Raw genomic sequence first — 21,077 nt, forward strand, 5'->3', positions numbered from 1 at the left:
AATTTTTTTTTTTTGGTTTTGGGGTCACATCTGGTGGTGCTCAGTGTTACTCCTGGCTCTACGCTCAGAAATCGCTCCTAGCAGGTTCGGGGGACCATATGGGAGACCAGGATTCGAACCACTGTCCTTCTGTATGCAAGGCAAATGCCTTACCTTCATGCTATCACTCTGGCCCCGTCAATGATTTTTTTTAATCCAAATTTTTTTTTTTTTTTTTGGTTTTTGGGTCACACCCGGCAGTGCTCAGGGGTTATTCCTGGCTCCAGGCTCAGAAATTGCTCCTGGCAGGCACGGGGGACCATATGGGACGCCGGGATTCGAACCAATGACCTCCTGCATAAAAGGCAAACGCTTTACCTCCATGCTGTCTCTCCGGCCCCAATCCAAATATTTTTTTAATTATTCACTAAAGCAGTGGTTTTCTAATGTACTAGGCATGCAAATCAGTGCTATTGGTTGAAAACAAATATTTTAAAGTTTTAGATTTCTTGAGTCTTGATGTCTCTGATTTTTCATTTATAACTGTGGTCCCATCCCCCCATTCTTCCTGTGTAACTTGATCTTACCTGCCAGACCCTCCCATTCCTGGGAGGGGTCTTGGGGAGATTATAAAAGGTTTGGCCAAAGGGGCCAAAAGGGGGATTTACCTGGATGAAGGTCAGAGGAGAAAAGATGGCTGAAAGGAGTTAAGAGGCAGGGCAAGCTAAGAATGGCATATGCTTAAATAGGTTTATGATATAGGCCACAAGTGATGGCCAGGGCAAATAAAGATGTTATCTCTCTGGAAGCCTGCCTGTGAGTGAGTTCTATACCCGCTGCTCTCCTGGACCCAGATACCCACCGGCTGAAGGGGGTTGCAGAGCCACATGGCCTGGAATGGCAGAGAAAAGGTCCCTCTATCCATCCACCAACATCCAAGCCCATCTTAAGGGGTGTAATGCTACAATAGCTTCTTTATATTGCTGTCAAATTAAGCCCTCTTAAAAGGGACAGAGAGATAGAACGGAACTAAAGGCACTTGGCTTGCATGCAGCTGATTCCAAGTGAATACCTAGCACTCCTGAACAAAATTGGGTAAAGAAAAATCTCCCTATCTCCATGTAAATTAAAATAAATAAATAATAAAGTAGAGCATATAACATAACACACCCTTTCCTAGAAGTCTAAAGCACCCTACTTTGACCTATTGGTCACATTCAACATTCTAGTAGTCCAGGACGACCCTCTATCAGCTGGCACTATCCTAAAACTAACAAGTCTCAGACATTTCTCAACATCTCTATTGATGAAAGGCAAATCCATCCTTTTTTCATTCTCTCAACCTGTTAATTCTGTCAAAAATCATATAGAAACAGTAATGGTAGAATCTCATTATGCTTCCCCCTTCCAGACCCAATTTCTAGAACAAATTTTCTATTACCTGCAATTCCTTCAAAATTGACTCTCAAAACTTCCTCTAAGTGCCTCATGTACAAGTGCAGATTGCATTGAACAAATGTCACTTAATACATATGCAGCACAGATCATATTATCTATTGCTTTTCCATGTGACTCTCAGATGCCTTATCTTGGAAGAAGCCCATGATGGATGCTGAGCTCAGTGACCTGAGCAGACGGGAGATTTGTTGTTAATCAGTTGTCAGTCTCCTCCTTCCTCTAGCCCACTCACTTATCATTCTCAGGTGGGAAGGCACTTAATATAACATTTTTCACTGGGCAGACAGAGAAATGGAGGTCAGAAACTGGCTTCTTTTGTGTGGATTTACCTATTCACATGCATTTGGCTTGTCAAAGTAGGATTAGAAGAGTCAAAGACCCACTGTAGTCATTCTGACATTCCTTGGCTTATTCTTAAAGGCATATTCACCTATACACGATTTTGTCTATTGACACTGTACCTCAGCCACTTCCCGATGTGATGCTTTCTTTGTAGCCTCTCTCTCAGTCTGAAACTGCTTTCTTAGAGCTTCAACACGCTGAGCATGTAGTTCTGCTTCCAGTTTGGATTCCTCAATGATCCGTTCTCTATTGTGAAGATTTATCAAAACATGATTTATATTAGGAGAAGGTAAGAAAGATATGAACCAGAATGTACACCCGTCCCAAATAAATAATTTGCAAACAAGACAACCAGTCAGCAGCTGAACCATGTTTGTCTGAAGCTTATTTATCTACAGTGAAAAACAAACCAAAAAATTTAGAATTGAGAGTCAACCAAAAGAAAGTCAACTTATCTCTGGTTTTAACTGGCACTAATCTTGAGTGAGTCATATTTTTAGGATATAAAATGAGAAATGCTTTCATTGGCATTAGCTTGGACCTGTTCTTTATCAACATGTTCCTTAGCTGAAAGGAATAAGATCTATGCACACATTACATTTTTCTTGGATCATTTTCATGGAATGTCAATTTTTTGGGGGGAAGGGGTTGGAATTGGGCCATACTTAGTGGTACTTGAGGGTTGCTCTTGGATCTATGCCCAGGGCTTCATGTGACCTGGGGATTGAACTAGGGATGGCCACATACAAAGCAAGTGATTTCATGTTCTATCTCTCCAACCAGGAATGTTAATACTAATTCCAGTTTCTCTAGATGCAGCTTAAGATGAGCTGACAATTGAAGATTGCTTGACATAAACTTGATGGGTCTAACCTATATTATCTCTAACCCAAACTGAAAACAATGGCTTAATATCTTGGATGGAGTTATCTCATTCCTAATTGTCTCTCTGTACATCAATAAAGCTTTATTGGTCCTATTCTATATCATGTTTTTCTTTTTTCTTTTTTTCTATATCATGTTTTTCAAAGGAGCTTACTATCGATGGTGCTCAGGGGACCATATGCAATGCTGGGAATTGAACCAGGGTTGGCTATAAGCAAGTCAAGCACCTTACCCCTGTACTATCATGTCAGCCCCAAATCATTACTTTAAATGACACATAAATATGTTGACAGAAAGATGAGTATTGTTTCCAATGAGTAGTCTATACTTTTGTTTAATCTTGATATAAAGAATTATAATAACTAGAGTAAAGAACTGGACCAAGATGATCAAATAGTGAGAATGAGTTTATACTTTCTGCATTCAAGACAAATCCACAGAGAAACTGACTTGACACTTTAACGAATAAAGTTTTCACAATAAGACAAAAGTAAGTACCTAAATGGGCAGAAGAAAGAAAGGAGAAAGGAAGAGAAAGAAAGAAAGAAAGAAAAGAAAGAAAGAAAGAAAGAAAGAAAGAAAGAAAGAAAGAAAGAAAGAAAGAAAGAAAGAAATAAAGAAAGAAAGAAAGAAAGAAAGAAGAAAGAAGAAAGAAAGAAAGAAAGAAAGAAAGAAAAAGAAAGAAAAAGAAAGAAAGAAAGAAAGAAAGAAAAGAAAGAGAAGAAAGAAAAGAAAGAAAGAAAGAAGAAAGAAGAAGAAGAGAAGAAGAAAGAAGAAAGAAAGAAAGAAAGAAAGAAAGAAGAAGAAAGAAAGAAAGAAAGAAAGAAAGAAAGAAAAAGAAAGAAAGAAAGAAGAAGGAAAAGAAAGAAAGAAGAAAGAAAAAAAAAAAAAAAAAAAAAAAAAGAAAAAAAGAAAAAAAAAAAAAAAAAAAAAAGAAAGAAAGAAAGAAAGAAAAGAAAGAAAGAAAGAAAGAAAAAAAGAAAAGAAAAGAAAAAGAATGAATAAAAAAAGAAACAGGGCCTGGAGAGATAGCACAGCGGCGTTTGCCTTGCAAGCAGCCGATCCAGGACCAAAGGTGGTTAGTTCGAATCCTGGTGTCCCATATGGTCCCCCGTGCCTGCCAGGAGCTATTTCTGAGCAGACAGCCAGGAGTAACCCCTGAGCACCGCCGGGGGTGGCCCAAAAACCAAAAAAAAAAAAAAAAAAAGAAAAGAAAAGAAAAGAAAGAAAGAAACGGTATTACTGCAACATGTTAGAGATTTCTAAGATGTGGAACTTACCCTGGGATTGGAGTCAAACTGAACTTGTGACCCCCCCAATCCTATGATCCTACACTTGATCACACTGGAACAGGAAGTGTCCCTATTGCTGTCTTCTCACAACACAGCAGAAAACAGAACTGACAGGTGTATTATTCAAGGGCAACAGGCTGGACCCTGAAAGAAGATTCCCATGGAGAGCTCATCCACCATAGCAACAGAGTTAAGAGTAGATGAGCACAATTCTCAAGAGTGCTTCCTTCCTCCAGGCAGATGAGCAGATCTCCCCTCCTTCCCATCCTCAGCTGACAGCTCCCAGACAGGGCACAGCCCTGCAGAACCCACTAGCAAAGACACCTGTGTTAAGTCAGACTCTGTCCTCTGCCAATTGGGAAGTGCTTATCTTCACCAGATAGGGCTGAGGCTCCAGCTTCCCTTTAAACCCTTTCTGGCCTGGCTCCCCAGACTATCTACCATGGCATGATCATGACAGCTTTGTGCACTGTCCAGACCCTCCACACTCAGTGCACAGCCATCCCTGGCACTCATAATTGTGCACCCAAGGGCATAGTCCAAGCCCCTGTTTAGCATGGTAGTAATGGGGAGATGGAGAAGCTTGCACTCACTGATGGAGCAAGACAATAGGTTGGAAAGAACTCTGAATACAATTATGCAAGCTACCCTGAAGTCTTCAAAAAACAGTGAGGTCGTCAATGGAACAGAACTGAACAAATATACAGTAGAGAGAATGTATGAGAAAAGTCCAATCAAATCAAAACCCCAAATAATGAACTAACACATACACATACAAACATACCCTCTTCTCCCTCCCTCCCTCCTTCCCTCCCCCCTCTCTTTCACACACACACACACACACACACACACACACACACACACACACACACATACACAAAAGAGGGCTAAAATAGCAAAATCAAATAGAGTTCAAAGGTAAAGTAACGGAAGTCATGTAAAACTTGAAATAAAATTAAGGTCATGTAAGAGCTATATGGAATAGCATCAAGAGGACAATATTTATATCATGGGGGTTCCAGAAGGAAAAGAGAAAAATAAGTTTTAAAAATTTGTTAAGTTTTTGGCCATACTTAGTGATACTTAGTGGTGCTGGAAACTGATTGAGGGAGTTTTCCCCAATAGGTAAAATATGTGCTCCAGCCCGAAAAATAATTTTATTTAAAGAAATAATAGCTAGCCACTCCCCTAAAATTAAGATTTATTAAGTATCTAAGATATTTTTTAATACTTTCTCTGAAACAAACCCACAGTAATAGACAAAATCATTATAAAAAAGGATAGAAAAAAATCGAAGAGAAAGAGAATATTCTGAGAGTAGCAAAATAAAGAGTCACAAATAAGAAAACTCCCAGAAGACTACTGGTAATTTTTTCCTCCATAGAAATGCTACAGAGTGGTAGGGCATTTGCCTTGTAAGCCGCTGATTCGAACAGATGGTGGTTTGAATCCCGGCATCCCATATGGTCCCCAGTGCCTGCCAGGATTGACATCTGAGTGCAGCGCCAGGAGTAACCCCTGGTGTGATCCCCCCGAAAAAACACAGAAATGCTACAAGCCAGAAAATTGTGGCATAACGTATATAAAGTACTGAATGAAAAAGATTTCCAACTAAAAATATTTTACCTAATTGGTTATCAGTTAATTTGAAAAAGAAATAAAGTACTTTTCAAACAAACAACTGTTCAAGGAATTTGTTGCCTCAGAGAAATACTCAAGGAACTTCTATAAAAATCAATGCAGCAGAGTGATAATAACTTTTTTCAAGGTTTTCTATTCTTTCCTCAATAACTATATGTTTAGAGAACTTTAAATTTCAACACTATTCTTTTTTCAGTCTAAATTTAATAGTTAGTGCTTTAAAAATAGATCTTATTCCTCTATTGAGACTTCACATATGTTCATTAGAATTTTATTCAATCATTAAATGTAATTGTAATTGGTATTTAATATTATTTTACTTGATATTCAGCTTAAGTAACTTGGCCTGTATGGGTTTTCTTTTGAGAATTGGGTCATATTATACTAATTCTTTAGGTAATTTTGGATTTTATCCTAGAGATTTATATATTTAAAAAAAACTACTCAAAGGAGTATATCAGAGTCATTGAGTACCTTCCAGAGCTCAGCTCCTTCTCATTTCTATCTAATTCAGTGGAAGGAAAGGAGTTGACTGCCTTGGAATGAATGAGCTCAAAAGACTCCCAGAGGCCCCTCTCCAATGTTGCTTCATAGCAACATTGCCCTTACTTGAAGGCTTCCAAATTCTGCTGCTCAAGTTCTTTGCTTTCCAATTTCTCTTGAACATGATCAAGCTTGATTTGAAGATTATTATTTGTCTGGAGAGCCTGCTCAAGGCTCATAGCCAGTTTCCGGTTATCTTCTCTAGCTATTTCGAGAGCTTTCTGCAGAGGCTCCATCTGAAAGACATGTTGTAAGTTCCACTGTACCAGATGCATAATTCTTCACCTCATAACTCCTCATACTGTGTATCATTAAATGCCATTAAGACATTTCATTCCATAAAAATAGCACCTAAGATAGGATATGCCTTAAAATGTGAATATGCATACACACAGTTAATAACTTTGTAAGATGCAATGAGGTTAGATCAAGTTTAAAAGACTATGCTGCCCTTTAAAGACTGAAATTTGAGAACTGCTGCTCACAAAGGCCGTGTCTGCCTCTCCCATCTGAATGTTTGGCTGGCAAGGAGGGAAAGAAACCTGTATTTGGTGAAGGAAGGAATGGGATGAGGCAGTGATAAAATCTTGAGTAAATATCAGTGGATTGGTCCAAGGGTGTCCTTTAGGCTGTAAGTGTAGTTTGGGTTAACAGTATATGGCACTTTGGAGTGCCAACAATCATTTTACATTTGTCATTTGTAGTGAGTGACTGTGATATTTTGTGATCTACAGTGAGAGGGAGGGGGGCTCCTTCATGAGCAGCTGGCTGGGGTGCAGTGACTAACAGGACAGCTAGAGGGAGACAGAGCATCTCCTCTGTGTCCCATAAACACTGAACAGAGGACTGAGCACTGGAAAGCCATATACCTGGTGGCTGGATGAGATGGGGAGCTAGGAGACTCAGCTCCTCTGTGTGCCCTGAAAGATGAATCAGTACAAGCAGAGGACTGAATGATGATGCCTGGCAGCTGAATGGGATGCTGCAGTAAGAGGGGTGCGGATCACTTGTCCCCGAAGCTGGAGTAAGTTTCAGCATGTCATATATTGGTGTATAAAATGACCCCTGACTTGTAAGAAGTTTTTCATGGATTAAAGTCGTCTTACAACAGAATCGATACCCAATCTTCAACAAGCTATACACAGAGGGAATCAGTTATACTAGCAGTCCAGGGGGCAACGAAGGGGGATGCTGGGAGCAGGGTTAGAGAGAGAACAATACTGATAGTGGGAATACCCCTGATTCAATGACACTTGTACCTTAAGTATTACTGTGAAAGACTTGGAATTCATGTTGGTCACAATAAAAATTATTTTAAAAATGCCATCTTATACGCTGGGAAATATGGTAGTTTTTCCCCCATACCCAGAAGATCTCAGGACTTACTCCTGGTTTTGTGTTCATGAATCATTTCCTGGTAGGACTCAGGGGACCATAATGTGGTACTGGGGATCAAACTTCAAACCCGGGTCTGCCATGTGTAAGAAAAGTGTCCTGCCCACTATCCTATCATTCTAGCTCCCTTTTTTTTGTTCAATGATTTTCGTTACTGAAAGGCATAATATTCAAATAGCTTCAAAACCTAAAAACTGTATATGTACATACATATATGTGATATGTATGCACCACTTACATAAGAACTTAGAACAGACTTCTCTTAAGTGATTTATAGATAAGACTATGTAAGGGTCTATTGATAACTACAGAGCTCCAGCAATAAAATCAACTCAATTTAGCCTAATTTTAATCTTAAATTTTTATTTTCATTTTTTTAATTTATTTTGTGGAGGTTTATGGACCTCAATTAGAAGTGCTCAGGGACTATTTCTGGCTCACACTGTACTCATGAGTGCTTGCTTGATGAACCATATGTAGTATCAGAGCTCAAACTGGGTTTTCCCACATTGCAAGTCAAGCATCTTAACCCCTGTGCTAACTCTTTGGATCCAATTTATCCTAATGTAATAAATTATTTAAATTCCCTTGTGGAAACTGACTTCCAAGAATCCTTATAGAAGTAAGAACAGATAAGCCATTCCTTATATATTCACAAACTTACAATCCCATTTCCTGAAAAAAAAAAAAAAAAAAACACTCAGTGGCCCCCTGAAAATCCTTGAAGTAAACAAACAGAAAATGTCACCTAATTACTCCTTTAGGGGCATTATTGGGAAACAGTGGTTCATATATGTGTGTGTATTTGTGTGTGTGCATACAAACACCTCAGAACATATCCATCAGTACTAAGAGAAGTAGGTTTAATTGTGGTCCTGATTTTCCAGTAAACCACTCATGATAAAACCATTTCCCATTTCCAATTATGTTACTGTCCAAAACTCAAACAGAAATGAAAAGGAAATTTATCAAAATGATTTACTCCATTTTTTTTCAAAAGAAAACCTCCCAATAAAAATAAAACATCAACCTTATCTTAGAGAAATATGGTCCCTACCTCACTATTGTGCTGGGCATCCACCACAAGCATTCTGGCCTGCCACTGATCCACTTCTGCTTCTAGCTTCTGCACCCTCTGCTGGTTCATAGCCCTAAAAATGGAAGCACAGGAATGATACTATTGGGAGTTTAAGTTCAAGAAGTTCCAGTGGAGGCTGGGAGATAGATAGCTCATGAGGCTGGCATAAATATAGGAGTGCCAGGTTTGTTCCCTGACACTGCATGATGCTGAAGTAATTCCAAGCAATACCAAGTCCAAGAACAACAAAAAAACCCAAACAAAAAAGCAAAATTTAAATAGCATATATAGGAGCTAAGAATATCAATTGGCAGATGACAATAACCTCAGAACAGTTTTAAGCAACTAAACTCCCAGGCATTAAAATCCTGCCTCACCTATGATTCAATTTAGCTTCATTTGTTTAACTATTAAAATAAACTAATGATTGGTGGTGAGAAATGTGCACTGGTATAGGGTGTTGCACATTGTATGACTAAAACTCCATCATGAAAACTTTTGTAACCATGGTGCTTAAATAATGTAATTATTATTTTTAATAAAGGTAAGTTAATGACTAATTTATAGGCTGGTTGTTTTGCAATAAAAAGTTAAAAATACTGCCTAAGAATATCACCTTAATACAGTTTGACTTGATATTCTTATATTAGTATTTGTAATTTTACTGTGAGTGGTAAACAATATTTTTAATGTCATTCTCTTGACTTTATGCTGCTGATATTGTTGCAGTACTCAGGGGCTATATCCAGTTGTGTTCAGGGGATCTAATGCAAGTGCCTCACAAAACATTCTCTACCACTTAAGTCACATCCCTGGCCCTCCCTTAAATGTAAGGTAAAACTTATTTATAATATATAAAAAATAAAAATGAATACAGTGAAGAAAATAAAACTTATTTTTTTCTTCCATGATAATAAGTAACATTCACTAATATATACCTATAGTATATTTTGCATTTGCCTTACATGCAGAAGGACGATAGTTCGAATCCTGGCATCCCATATGGTCCCCCGTGCCTGCCAGAGCTATTTCTGAGCATAGAGCCAGGAGTAACCCCTGAGCACTGCCGGGTATGACCCAAAAACCAAAAAAAAAAAAAAAAAAGAACCATTTTCCCCTTATCTTAAAATATTTTTTGAAATATCCAAAAAGTACTTATAATCTTGAAGTTTCTAATAAGTGCATAATTGATTCTCACTAAGTAGGCACTTAATTTCAATGATCACAATAATTCAGTTCTATATAACGAAAGGCAATGATATAGGAAGCAGAAGGGTAAAATACCTTCATAGCACACAGCTTTCTAGAAAATATGCAAGCTGCATAACACTACAAAATAAAATAATTTTGTAAAAATTATTTATAATTCCAAATTTTTTTAACTTGCTAATTCGTTACCATTTTATCCATTTCATTACACAAAGCTCCTTAGTACATGCAGCAGAAAAATACAGGTACAAAGACAAAAAATTAATCTCTAGTACCTTTCTTTCTTGAGGCCTGCAATTTCTGAGTCCCTCCGCCCAAGCTCCATTTGTACTTTTTCCAGAGCACCTTGCATCTTGCTGTGAGAAGCCAGCACATTCTCCAACATGACTGTAACTTTGCAGTTATCTTCTTTAGCCTCTGCCAGTTGTCTCTGGAAATTTCCCACCTAAGGGACAAATGAGACAGAGAGACTTAATATCTGTTGTTATTCTACTGTTGCTGAGTCCTTTGTATTCCCAGGAAGGCACAGGAGGAAAACCAATCCTCTTAGGAATGTTAAGAGAATGAAACTATATGTAAGTCATTGTAGGAAAAAAATTTAGACCTCATTTTTGGTGGATCCTCTGGAAAACCTCAACACAGTGTCCTCCTGCCCCCTAACAACTGTCACAAAAAAAACTGGGGGAGATATTAGGTTCAACAACCTCCTGGCCTGGCCTGATATAGCTATTTTATGAGGGTGGAAGAGACACCTGTTAGAACTATTTTATTATTATTTTATTTCATAAAAGTAAGTAAAGGCTGCTTAAGTAACTTGTAGCTCTCTTCAGAGAAAGCCTCATTATCTCTACTCAAGATCAGTGTGGACTGTGATCTCTGTTACCAGTGAACATGAGAAAGCTTTTTGTGACTTGACATGAATCCCAAGCTGTGCTCTGAAGGCCTACTGCTCTCTCCTAGCCACTCTCAGTCCATAGGCCCAAGAACACAAGGTTATTTGGACTCATGTGTGGGGGCTGCACTCAATGATATTCAGGAACCACCTTGATAGTATTTAGAGAATCACATGGTGGGCAAGATACAACTTGCTTCAGCCACAGAGAAGGCCTGAGCCTTAACTCCTTATTATCTCTCAAGCCCAACATGAGTAAGACTATTGAGACAGAAACTTACAAGGGCTGGAGTGATAGCACATTGGTAGGGTGTTTGCCTTGCATGTTGCAGACCTGGAATGGATCTGGGTTCCATCTCTGGCATCCTATATGCTTCTCTGAGCCTGCCAGAAGCCATTTTCTGAGTCCAGAGCCATGAGTAACCCCTGAACACTACCAGGTTTGTCTCAAAAAAAAAAAAAAAAAAAAAGAAAGAAAAGAAAAAAAAAGACAGGAACTTACAAAGAAAATACAGGTGTTAAAAAAAAGAAAAACCTGGTGTTAAATAATTTTCAAGGAAAATATTTTTCAAAGATTTTAATTTAAAATTTGGGATATTTGGGGGAGGGGTACACCCAATGGTTCTTAGGAACATTCCTAGTACTATGATTAGGGGTCACTCCTAGTGGGCCTCAGGGGACTACTGGGGTATGAGATTGAACCCAGGTTGGCCTTGTGCAAGGCAAATACCTGGCCTACCTCCCCTTTTTCTGATTCTGTAACCTTTTACTTTTTCTGAGACAAAAATATATATTGCCTTTGTTTACACTTAAACCTACAAATGAGCCTACTGAATTGGGGACTATTATCAATGTAGCAAAATACAAAACATTTATCTAAAAATATCAGGACACAGCGGATAGGGTGTTTGCCTTGCACGAAGTCAACCTGGGTTCAATCCTCAGCCTCTCATATGGTCCCCCTGAGTTTGCCAGGAGTGATTTCTGAGTGCAGATCCAGGAGTAACCCCTGAGAGCTGCCAGGTGTAACCCCAAAACAAAAAACAACAATAACAATAAAAGAAGTAAACAAAGCATATTAGTATGAGGTATATAGAGGTCTTTATAATATTTCTCTTTTGTATCTGTTCTCTCTGCCTGCTTTTTTCCCCTCTCCTTTTGGGTGAGGGGCTTGTTTTAGATCAAAATAAATAGGAGGCAGGGCTGAGAGGAGGAAGCCTTTTGCTGCAGGTTTGTTAGCTGCAGGATTGGAGCAGCTGGTTTGCTGGTAAACTGCTTGTATTCCAGTTTCTTGACTCTTTTTACCCTCATATCTGTGTGGATTATTTAATGTTGACTAACATAACCGGAACAGTTTCTCCTATCCTTCCTAAATAGGGGAGATGGGGTTTCCCTTTCCTTTATGGGAACTGTGGAATAATCAAACCATAACCCTACATCCAGCAAACACTTTGCTCCATATTAGAACTTCATCCTTTGTGTTAATAATTGAGTTATTTTTTTAAATAAGCCTCCTAGTCCCAGAAAATGTGAATTCTTTATTATATCTCTTTGTATTTTATTTCCTACTCATAAGATTAGATTTGATCTCAAAGATGCCCCCATGCAAGTATTCTATATGGCTATCCATAGAATGGACATCTTCTGTCTTGTCGAAGAGCAAAAGCTCGGATTAGTAGTGAATATACACCAAACACCGCTCCCCATACATTAACACAACAGAATGAACTGAAAAGTGGGGCTTGGGCAGAGATCCAGAACTCTAAAATTATAAATGACATTAGTGATGATATCCTTAGAGATTGAATACTAGAACTATCTTTACACATCTTCAGAGTTAAAATTTATTGGGAAATAAAATCACAACTTGCAGAATTCCAAAATACTTAGTGGTCCCCTGTACTATGTTGTGGCTTTCCCCCAAGTTTAAGATCAATGACAGGGAAACTGTTGCTGGATTGAAATGTGTTGTTGGGATGGCTGTGACTTTGGCTGGGCCAGGCTAGGTTCACTTAGGCCTGAGTACACTCTGTCTTATTGCTACAAGACTGAAAGCTCCAACTCTGCTTGCTCCAGTTAGGGAATTCCCAGGTCTGGTTGCTCTACATTGGAAAGTTCTCAGGAGTCATCCCTGGAGACAGGAATAAAATCCAACAGAATTTATTCTGTAGGTGCTGAGACCATTATGGTGTCTCCAATAATTCTTTGGCCAACAAATTTTCTCCAGCTATTATATTTCCTTCCTGGTTCCAGAAATCATGTATCTCAGGCTTCGGTTAGAAGCCTCTAGAATTAGGGACTTCAAGGAAAGACAGGTTGTTTGTTTGTTTGTTTAAGTGGATCCATAATGGCCACAGAGTCTGAGGTTCTGAATTCCATATGCTCCCTCAAGTTCAGCAGGAGTGATCCCTCAGAGCAAATCCTGAGCACTGCCAGTGTACCACAAAAACAATCAAAAGAAGGATGTCCATATTCACATTGTTTTTCTTGGGGGGAGAGGAGCTGTCTTATAGGAAAGATCTAGACCCAGACTTGAGTCCAGGTATGACTAATATGGAGATATCCATGTATAAAGGCATAATGAGTCATCTCTGCAGTAGCCAACCAGGCTAGTCCTCCTAAATATAGAAAGTCCTTTTAAAATTTTATATATATATTTTTTTTTGGGGGGGGCGGTCACACCTGGCAGCGCTCAGGGGTTATTCCTGGCTCTATGCTCAGAAATCGCTCCTGGCAGGCTCAGGGGACCATATGGGATACCGGGATTCGAACCACCAAACTTCTACATGCAAGGCAAACGCCTTACTCCATGCTATCTCTCCGGCCCCAAAATTTTATATATATATAAAAAAAATATATATATATATATATATTTTTTTTTTTTAAAGAAAAAAATCCTCTCTGATTAGTTCTCATTCTCTTTTACCAAAGCTAACAAGGAAAGACTATGGGCTGGAGAGGATTTCAAAAGTGACTGTCTCAGGAGACCCTGAGGAATATTAAATCTTGCCTTCCGGGGCTGGAGAGATAGCATGGAGGTAGAGTATTTGCCTTGCATGCAGAAGGACAATGGTTTGAATCCCATATGGTCCCCCGAGCCTGCCAGGAGCAATTTCTGAGCGTAGAGCCAAGAGTAAGCCCAAAAAACAAACAAAAATAAAATCTTGCCTTCTGGTTCTCCCTGTTTTCCAGGGCTTCAAGCTCCTCTTTCAACTTCTGGCTCTCTTTCATGGCTGCGTCACGGTACATCACTGCTTGTGAGAGCTCCTCCTCATTCTTTTCGAGAATGGATTTCACCTTAGGCAAAGAAAAGAATGACAAATGACTTCTCTGCAAGAGTCCTAATATAAGCAGTTAGAATAAGATGATAATTTGGAAATCAGATTTAAGAGGCTAGGGACTTGTTAGTAGAATGCATGCATATGTGAGGGCCTAAAATCAATCTCTGGCACATTACACACACGCACATATGTGGACATACACACACATTCTGACCAAGAACCCAGGTTATTTTGTTTTGTTTTATTTTTATTTTGGGCCATACTCAGTGGCAGTCAGGGGCTATTCCTAGCTCTGTGCTCAGGAATTACTTCTGGCAGGCTCAGGGACCACATGAGATGCTGGGAATCAAACCTGGGTCGGCCACATGCAAGGTGAACACCCTATCCATTGCGCTATATCGCTCCAGCCTCTAGAAACCAGTTTTATAGTATTTAATTGAATATAATTATCTACTATTATTAATAAAAGTTTGATTTATTAGTAGCCTGAATGAATACTTTTCATTGAATGATTTTAGCTAGATTTTTTTCATTATAGTGACTTTTGAGTTTTCGATAATAAGGTCTTTGCAAATATTTTTGAGTCTGTAGTTTATGGTGGGGCCACATCTGGTAGTTCTCAGGGCTTGCTCCTGGCTCTGTGCTCAGGAACCAGTGATGTTTAAAGGATCACATGGAGGTCCAGAGATTGAACCCAGGTTGGCCACATGCAAGGCAAGAGGCCTGCCTGCTGTACTATCACTCCAGCCCATCAACTGCAGTTCCTCTCACTCCTAACAGTGTCTCTAAGGATCAGTGAAGTACCTCAGAGGGCTAAGCACATGCTTCCCATGCAAGAGGCCCAGAACTACTCCCAGGCCCAGAGGCTCTCCAAAAACTACAGGGAACAATCCCCAGAACTGAGCTGACAGAAGCCTCTGAGCACCACTGCTACAGCAGATCACCCCCAAACTTGGAAGCAATTGTTTCAGGAAGATTCATTTCATTTAGATGCATATTTTTCATGGATCAAAGTCTAAGAAATCATCATGTAATCAAAGATCATACAGATTTTCTCCTTGGTTTTCCTGGAAAATTTTGGACATTTGAGGTCTAATATTGACAAAAAGAGCTCTGACTCATTTTGATTGCTCTATGTGGCTTAGAACAAAGAATTTTCTTAGCCTTTGCTTGGGGAATAGCAACTGCTCTAGCACCATTTACTGGAAAAAATAATTTCCTACTTTGCTTCTGTTAAAAAGGAAATGTTTGTGAAAACTGAGAGCATGGTGCATTCATGTTACTTTCAGAACATGTGGTTTCCATGGGTGAGGCATGCAGTATACTGCTAAGTCTTATTACTCAAATCTTTTTTTTTTTTTTTTTAATTTTTGTCTTTCAAGGCAAGACCTAATGGTGTGCAGGGACCACAGAAATCATGAGTGACTGGCAGGACTCAGAGACCAGAGGTGTTGAGGATTAAACCCGGGCCCCCATAATAAAGTATGTACCATAGTTCTTTGAGCTCTTTCCTCACCCTCACACATTGTTCTTAATATACAAACTGTAAAGTGAAACTTTCTTGAGACATGCAGTTCACCTCATCATAAATAATGCCCATTTACTATGACTCAACTAAAATATTCTGTGCTTGTCAAGAAATTATTAATTTATTTTTCAGTTTGGGGGGCCACACCAGATTGTGCCCAGGGCTTACACCTAGCTTTGTGCTCAGAGAACACTGGGTGGGGCATAAAGGACAGACCACCTGGGGGCCCAGATCAGATCCAGGTCAAATAAGTGCTGTCTCTCAGGCATGTCCCTTTATTAATAGGGATATGTTCCAAACAGCCACATCAGGTACTTGAAACTTCACTAACTATCTATGAGTAAATGAGATCAAGGAAAAAAGAACCCAAGCGTAAGGAGCAATAACTGTCTTTTAAAATTTTTTCATTTTCTTCACTCCTTTTGCACACAAGTAGCAAAATATTATACTTATTTTATAAACCCCATTTTTTTGGAGGGGGGGGTCACACCCAACAATGCTCAGAGCTTATTCCTGGCTCTGTGCTCAGGAATCACTTCTGATGGCCTCAGGGAACCATATACAGTGGTGGGGATTAAATTCACGTCATGCTAGGCAAGCACTCTACCTATTGTTCTATCGCTCCCAACTCTGAACCCCATTGAAAATCAAGTTAGTTTTGTGGTGCTACGAATTGAATTCCAGTCATCCTCAAACATACAAGACAAGTGCCTTATCACTGAGCTTCAACCTTCTTCTTGAGAGCTAATTGTATATACAGATACATTTGTAAGCCTTTTCCCAAACCTTTGGTATACTAAGAATTAGCCAGTCTATTACTTACTGATGGTGGCTTCCTTAGTCTTTTGCTAATAATAAATCTTACTAAGTAACTTGGTAAACATGTGATCTGTATGAGCTAGAACCTCTGTGGGGAAAGACCTAGAAGAGTGGGAACCCTATGTAGTTGAGTTTTAATACTCTTTACAAAGTCCCCCTCACAAGAATCTAGATCATTTTATAAACCCACCAGCAACAAAAACATTTTCTTCATATTATCATTTCTATACTTTCTTAAGCATTTTAAACTACAAGATAAATTTAAAATACTAAAGTATTTCAAATACTACTTTTGAGAATGATATAAGAATGGTATGTTTAGGGGCCTGGAGAGATAGCATAGTGGCGTTTGCCTTGCAAGCAGCCGATCCAGGACCAAAGGTGGTTGGTTCGAATCTTGGTGTCCCATATGGTCCCCCGTGCCTGCCAGGAGCTATTTCTTTTTTTTTTTTTTTTTCAGAGAAATGGACTTCGTTTATTGAAGGGAGGGACAAGGCTTTTAAGGGTAAACTTTAGGTGGGAAACAGTAATACAGGGTAATACAGTTTAGACATTACAGCCACAAGATGGTATGCAGAGACAACAGTGACAAGGTACATGGCATCATTGATTTGGACGGTATGCAGAGATAGCAGTTTACAATGCCCATGGCATCATTCAATCAGAAGTATATAAAGATAGTGGTTGCAATGCTTATGGCACTATTAACCTAGACAGATTGTTTGACTTGGATGATTTTCTCCTGCACTCAAAATGAGGGACACAAGTCTCTAAACAGACTTTCTTTTATATTCAAGGCCAGCTTGCAGGAATCTCCTTATTCTCGGCCTCTCCAGGAGCTATTTCTGAGCAGACAGCCAGGAGTAAACCCTGAGTATCGCCGGTGTGGCCCAAAAACCAAAAAAAAAAAAAAAAAATGGTATGTTTAAAATACAAATATGGTATATATAAAATATTATCTAAATTCTGTATAAAATACTATGTAATATTAAAATGGTATATATAAAATACTAAAGTATTTTAAATACATTTTTTGAAAAGAATAGAATTGTGTAAAGAAGGTTAACTAAACTAATAAGTTCTGAATGCCTGTCTTTCATTTTGTACAAGAAAAACACAATTTTGTATTTGTAAGATAAATTTAAAAAGTCAAACAAACATGCTCACAAAAAGAATTAAAATAGCCAACTGTGGAAGACAAGTTAGAGTAATTTATTTTCTTTTTGGCAGTGCAAAACTCATGGCCTCATATATGATACATCCTACTATTGTCACATTCCCAGACTAGGACTTTCGACTTTATTATATTACTCAAAGACTGATGTTCTAATATTTCCTTTGGAAAACATCTGATGATATTTGGTTTCTATTAATATAGTTCTACTTTTAAAGTCAAGCTTTATCCAAATGTATTATCTTACATGCTAAAATTAGACATTTTTAATTTTTAAAGAAGTGTTATCAAATAAAAAGACTTAGAAAATTTCAGTGGTGGACTGGAGAGAGTTTAGGATTGAAGCTATTTGTGTTGCAGGATCCAATCCTCCTTCAATGCCCACTACCTCAATTAGTCCACTGAGCAAATACCTGACCATGGCCAGGTAAGACCCAAACCCCTCACAAAACAATCAAACCAACCAACCAACCAACCAACCAACCAACGAAAAATAAAAAACAAGACCCAACAATGTCCCAAAACTCAGCAATGATTATTAAAGTCTGGCGTGTATATGTCTAAAACAAAAAATTATGTGAGCACAAAATGATGGTTTCACACAACATGGTCAACTTCTTCATGTGAACAAAGAACTTAATTTCTATATTTTCACTCAGACCTCTGGAGATGATCTGAGTCATTAAACTTTTCTTTGTTGCAGTATATCCGAAAGGTTTAATTGATGGTTTTCACTTACCGAATTTCGTTTAAACAAACTGGTTGATTCATTATTTATTAGCGGTCTTGCTGCAAGAACATCTATTTTACCTTCCAACCTTCCCTCCATGGTTTTAATAGCATTCAAAAGTGTCTTCAGAGAGATTCGAGCATCTCCACTCTCCTGTGTTTTCATAGAAAACAAGTTCGATGCAAAGGCAACACGTTGTACAGAGTGTGGAACAACACCAGGCAAAGCAAGAGATGTGGTTTTTTCCTTCATGGTGTTCACACGGGGCCTACAGCTTTCAAGAACTTTTGAAGTCACAGGCCTCTCTGGAGATTTCTTTTTTCTTGGAGGCATTACCAATTGAAAGCAATAAAATCAACTAAACCTAGTTATTTTGCGACAACTGCCCCTTTCTTAAAAGAAATAACAATGTTCTGAAAGAAGTGGTGATGGAAAATATTTTTGAAAATGTTTCTTTGCTTTCAGAATGAAGAAATCACTGTATAAAATAAGTCCTAGAGAAGAAAGAGAATTCACCCCAAGTTCCCTACAGGCCAGCATATTTAATGAGACCCTATTTAGCAACTTTATGACCTCATCAATCATCAGTTTAGTCAGGTGGTTAGAATCCTAAATCATCCTATTAAAATACATTCTTGTTCCTTGGTTACCAGGGAAATACATATGCAAATAGTACATAGGGATATTATGTATATATGCTTAAACTATTCACTTTTTTTTTTTTTTTTAGTTTCATGCCTGGTATATTTGTAAATCATGGAAATGAACTATTTTATTTCAGTTCACAACACTGAATTATTTGTTTTTTCATTGATTTGTTTCCTTTTTGGGGCCTCCCAAGTAGTCAGGGTTTCCTGAGAGTCACTCCCAGCAATTCTCAGCCTCTTGGGCTAGATAGTTCATTGCTAGGGCTTGAGGAGATGGTGCTATTCAGGCTCTGCAGGGTCACTCAGTAGCATTTGGGGGCTCTACCCACCCAATGTAGGGGACCATTATGGAACTAAGATGAGATACTTGCATAATATGTGCCTTAATTAAGTCCTATACTCATCTCTCTGGCCCCACACTAATCTTTTATATATTTATCTAATTTTTATTAATTTTATTAACATTTTTTTTTGTTTTTTTAGGGCCACACCCAGTGACACTCAGGGGCTACTCCTGGCTATGCACTCAGAAATCGCTCCTGGCTTGGGGGTCCATATGGGACACTGGGGATCTAACTGAGGTCCATCCTGGATCAGCCGTGCGAAAGGCAAATGCCCTACCACTGGGCTATTGCGCTGGCCCCAAATTTTTATTAATTTTAAAATGTTATATCATTTATAAAAAGAGATTCAGCCTCAAAAGCCACTACTTGACAGGTAAGAAAATTTATTACTAATATTACTTTTGCTTTATCAATTGTTAAAAATGTTCCTTGTTATTACTGAGTTTTGGATTTATCTGTAATTAAGAAAAAAGGACAAATACTTGTTCTTCACATCTACTAAATGTCTTAAAGATCCACTTCCTCCATGAATATATTTATAAGTGTTTCAGTTATTATGATGCTCACTCAAATCTCTGTCTATTTTGTTTTTGAAAGCTTAACTTTCTCTTCTGAAATCAAGTTTACACAGAACATTTCTAAATCTCTATACAGAGCATAAACAGGTCAAAGGTTCCAATCCTTGTTCTTTTATTTTTATGCATGCATCATTTATAGAGTAAGTCTATGAATCTTTATAGCTTTGCTTAGCAAACCACTCTATGTACCTGGTATGATGTAGGATGTTTGCTGGATATTTTCTGGAGTGAATATTTTTTCTAAAATAAAATGGTTATATGGGGGAAAAGACGGTAATTTTGGCAATGTAAATCCCAATAGTATAGTCGCACCTGAGTGTATTTTCCCTCTAGAGTCTTATTCAGTTTGCGTAGATGGTCATTCTGTGAATTGGTTTCAGTAAAGGAACATAGTTGTTCTTCTAGCTGTTTAACCTTTATCTAGGGGGGAAAGAAGAAAAGCTTTTTAATTATATATACATACATATATGTGAGTGTATATATATATATATATATGTACATATATATAAATCCAAAAGAAAAATAATCGATGTCATGAGTTTTGTAAAAAATCAGAGAATCTAGGTCAAAGTGATTGTATAGCAGGGAAGCTGCTTGCCTTGCATGTGGCCAACCTGTATTTAATCCCTATTATCCCATATAACCCCAGAACACTGCCAAAAGTGACCCTTGAGTATAAAGCCAGGACTGATTCCTGAACACCTCTGGGGATAGACCAAAAACAGACAAAAGAAATTGGAGATTCCTTAGCAATGTAAAAATTTTAAATCACGTAAAGAATGCCTTTCAACTCAAAGCTACAACACACACACACACACACACACACACACACACACACACACACACCCATTTCCTTCTGTTGCTTGTAGAAACTTCGAGATGACACAGCTCTTAATGAAGCAGATTTTATGAGTAACAGATTTCAAATTTAATGTAATTATTATTTTTAACATTTATATACTTTGAATATGAGTAATTATTAGAATTGTCCCATGCAAGGAGTTAGTTTTGTGTTTGCTAACTTTAATGGAATTTTCCAATGGAACTCGTCTATACGAAATTATTCTTTCCAGCCAATTAAATAACTATTCATATATTTTTTGAATAAAATGATCAAGTAAGGGATTAACTCGCTCAAATTTACTTATAACTCTCCAAATTATATCTTTTCACATTTTCTTCTATTTTCCCTATTTTTATATTCACTAACAAAAAAGAGAAATATATCTTGACTTTAATATAGTGGAATGTTATATACCATA

The 21,077-nt window shown here is 38.1% G+C and overlaps 1 protein-coding gene across 1 annotated transcript in view; it reads right to left on the bottom strand.

The window, feature by feature from the left end:
• CCDC150 (coiled-coil domain containing 150) overlaps positions 1 to 21,077 on the bottom strand; it is a 91,241-nt gene that overhangs the window by 31,321 nt on the left and 38,843 nt on the right. The window contains exons 16-21 of the mRNA XM_049773174.1: positions 20,128 to 20,235; positions 13,883 to 14,011; positions 10,098 to 10,267; positions 8,593 to 8,686; positions 6,207 to 6,376; positions 1,899 to 2,025 (exon numbers count right to left, since the gene is read on the bottom strand). Of these exons, the coding sequence (XP_049629131.1) occupies positions 1,899 to 2,025; positions 6,207 to 6,376; positions 8,593 to 8,686; positions 10,098 to 10,267; positions 13,883 to 14,011; positions 20,128 to 20,235 (798 nt within the window). The remainder of the gene's footprint in view (positions 1 to 1,898; positions 2,026 to 6,206; positions 6,377 to 8,592; positions 8,687 to 10,097; positions 10,268 to 13,882; positions 14,012 to 20,127; positions 20,236 to 21,077) is intronic.

The sequence above is a fragment of the Suncus etruscus genome, chromosome 5 (assembly GCF_024139225.1).
Source record: "Suncus etruscus isolate mSunEtr1 chromosome 5, mSunEtr1.pri.cur, whole genome shotgun sequence".
Lineage (NCBI taxonomy): Eukaryota > Metazoa > Chordata > Mammalia > Eulipotyphla > Soricidae > Suncus > Suncus etruscus.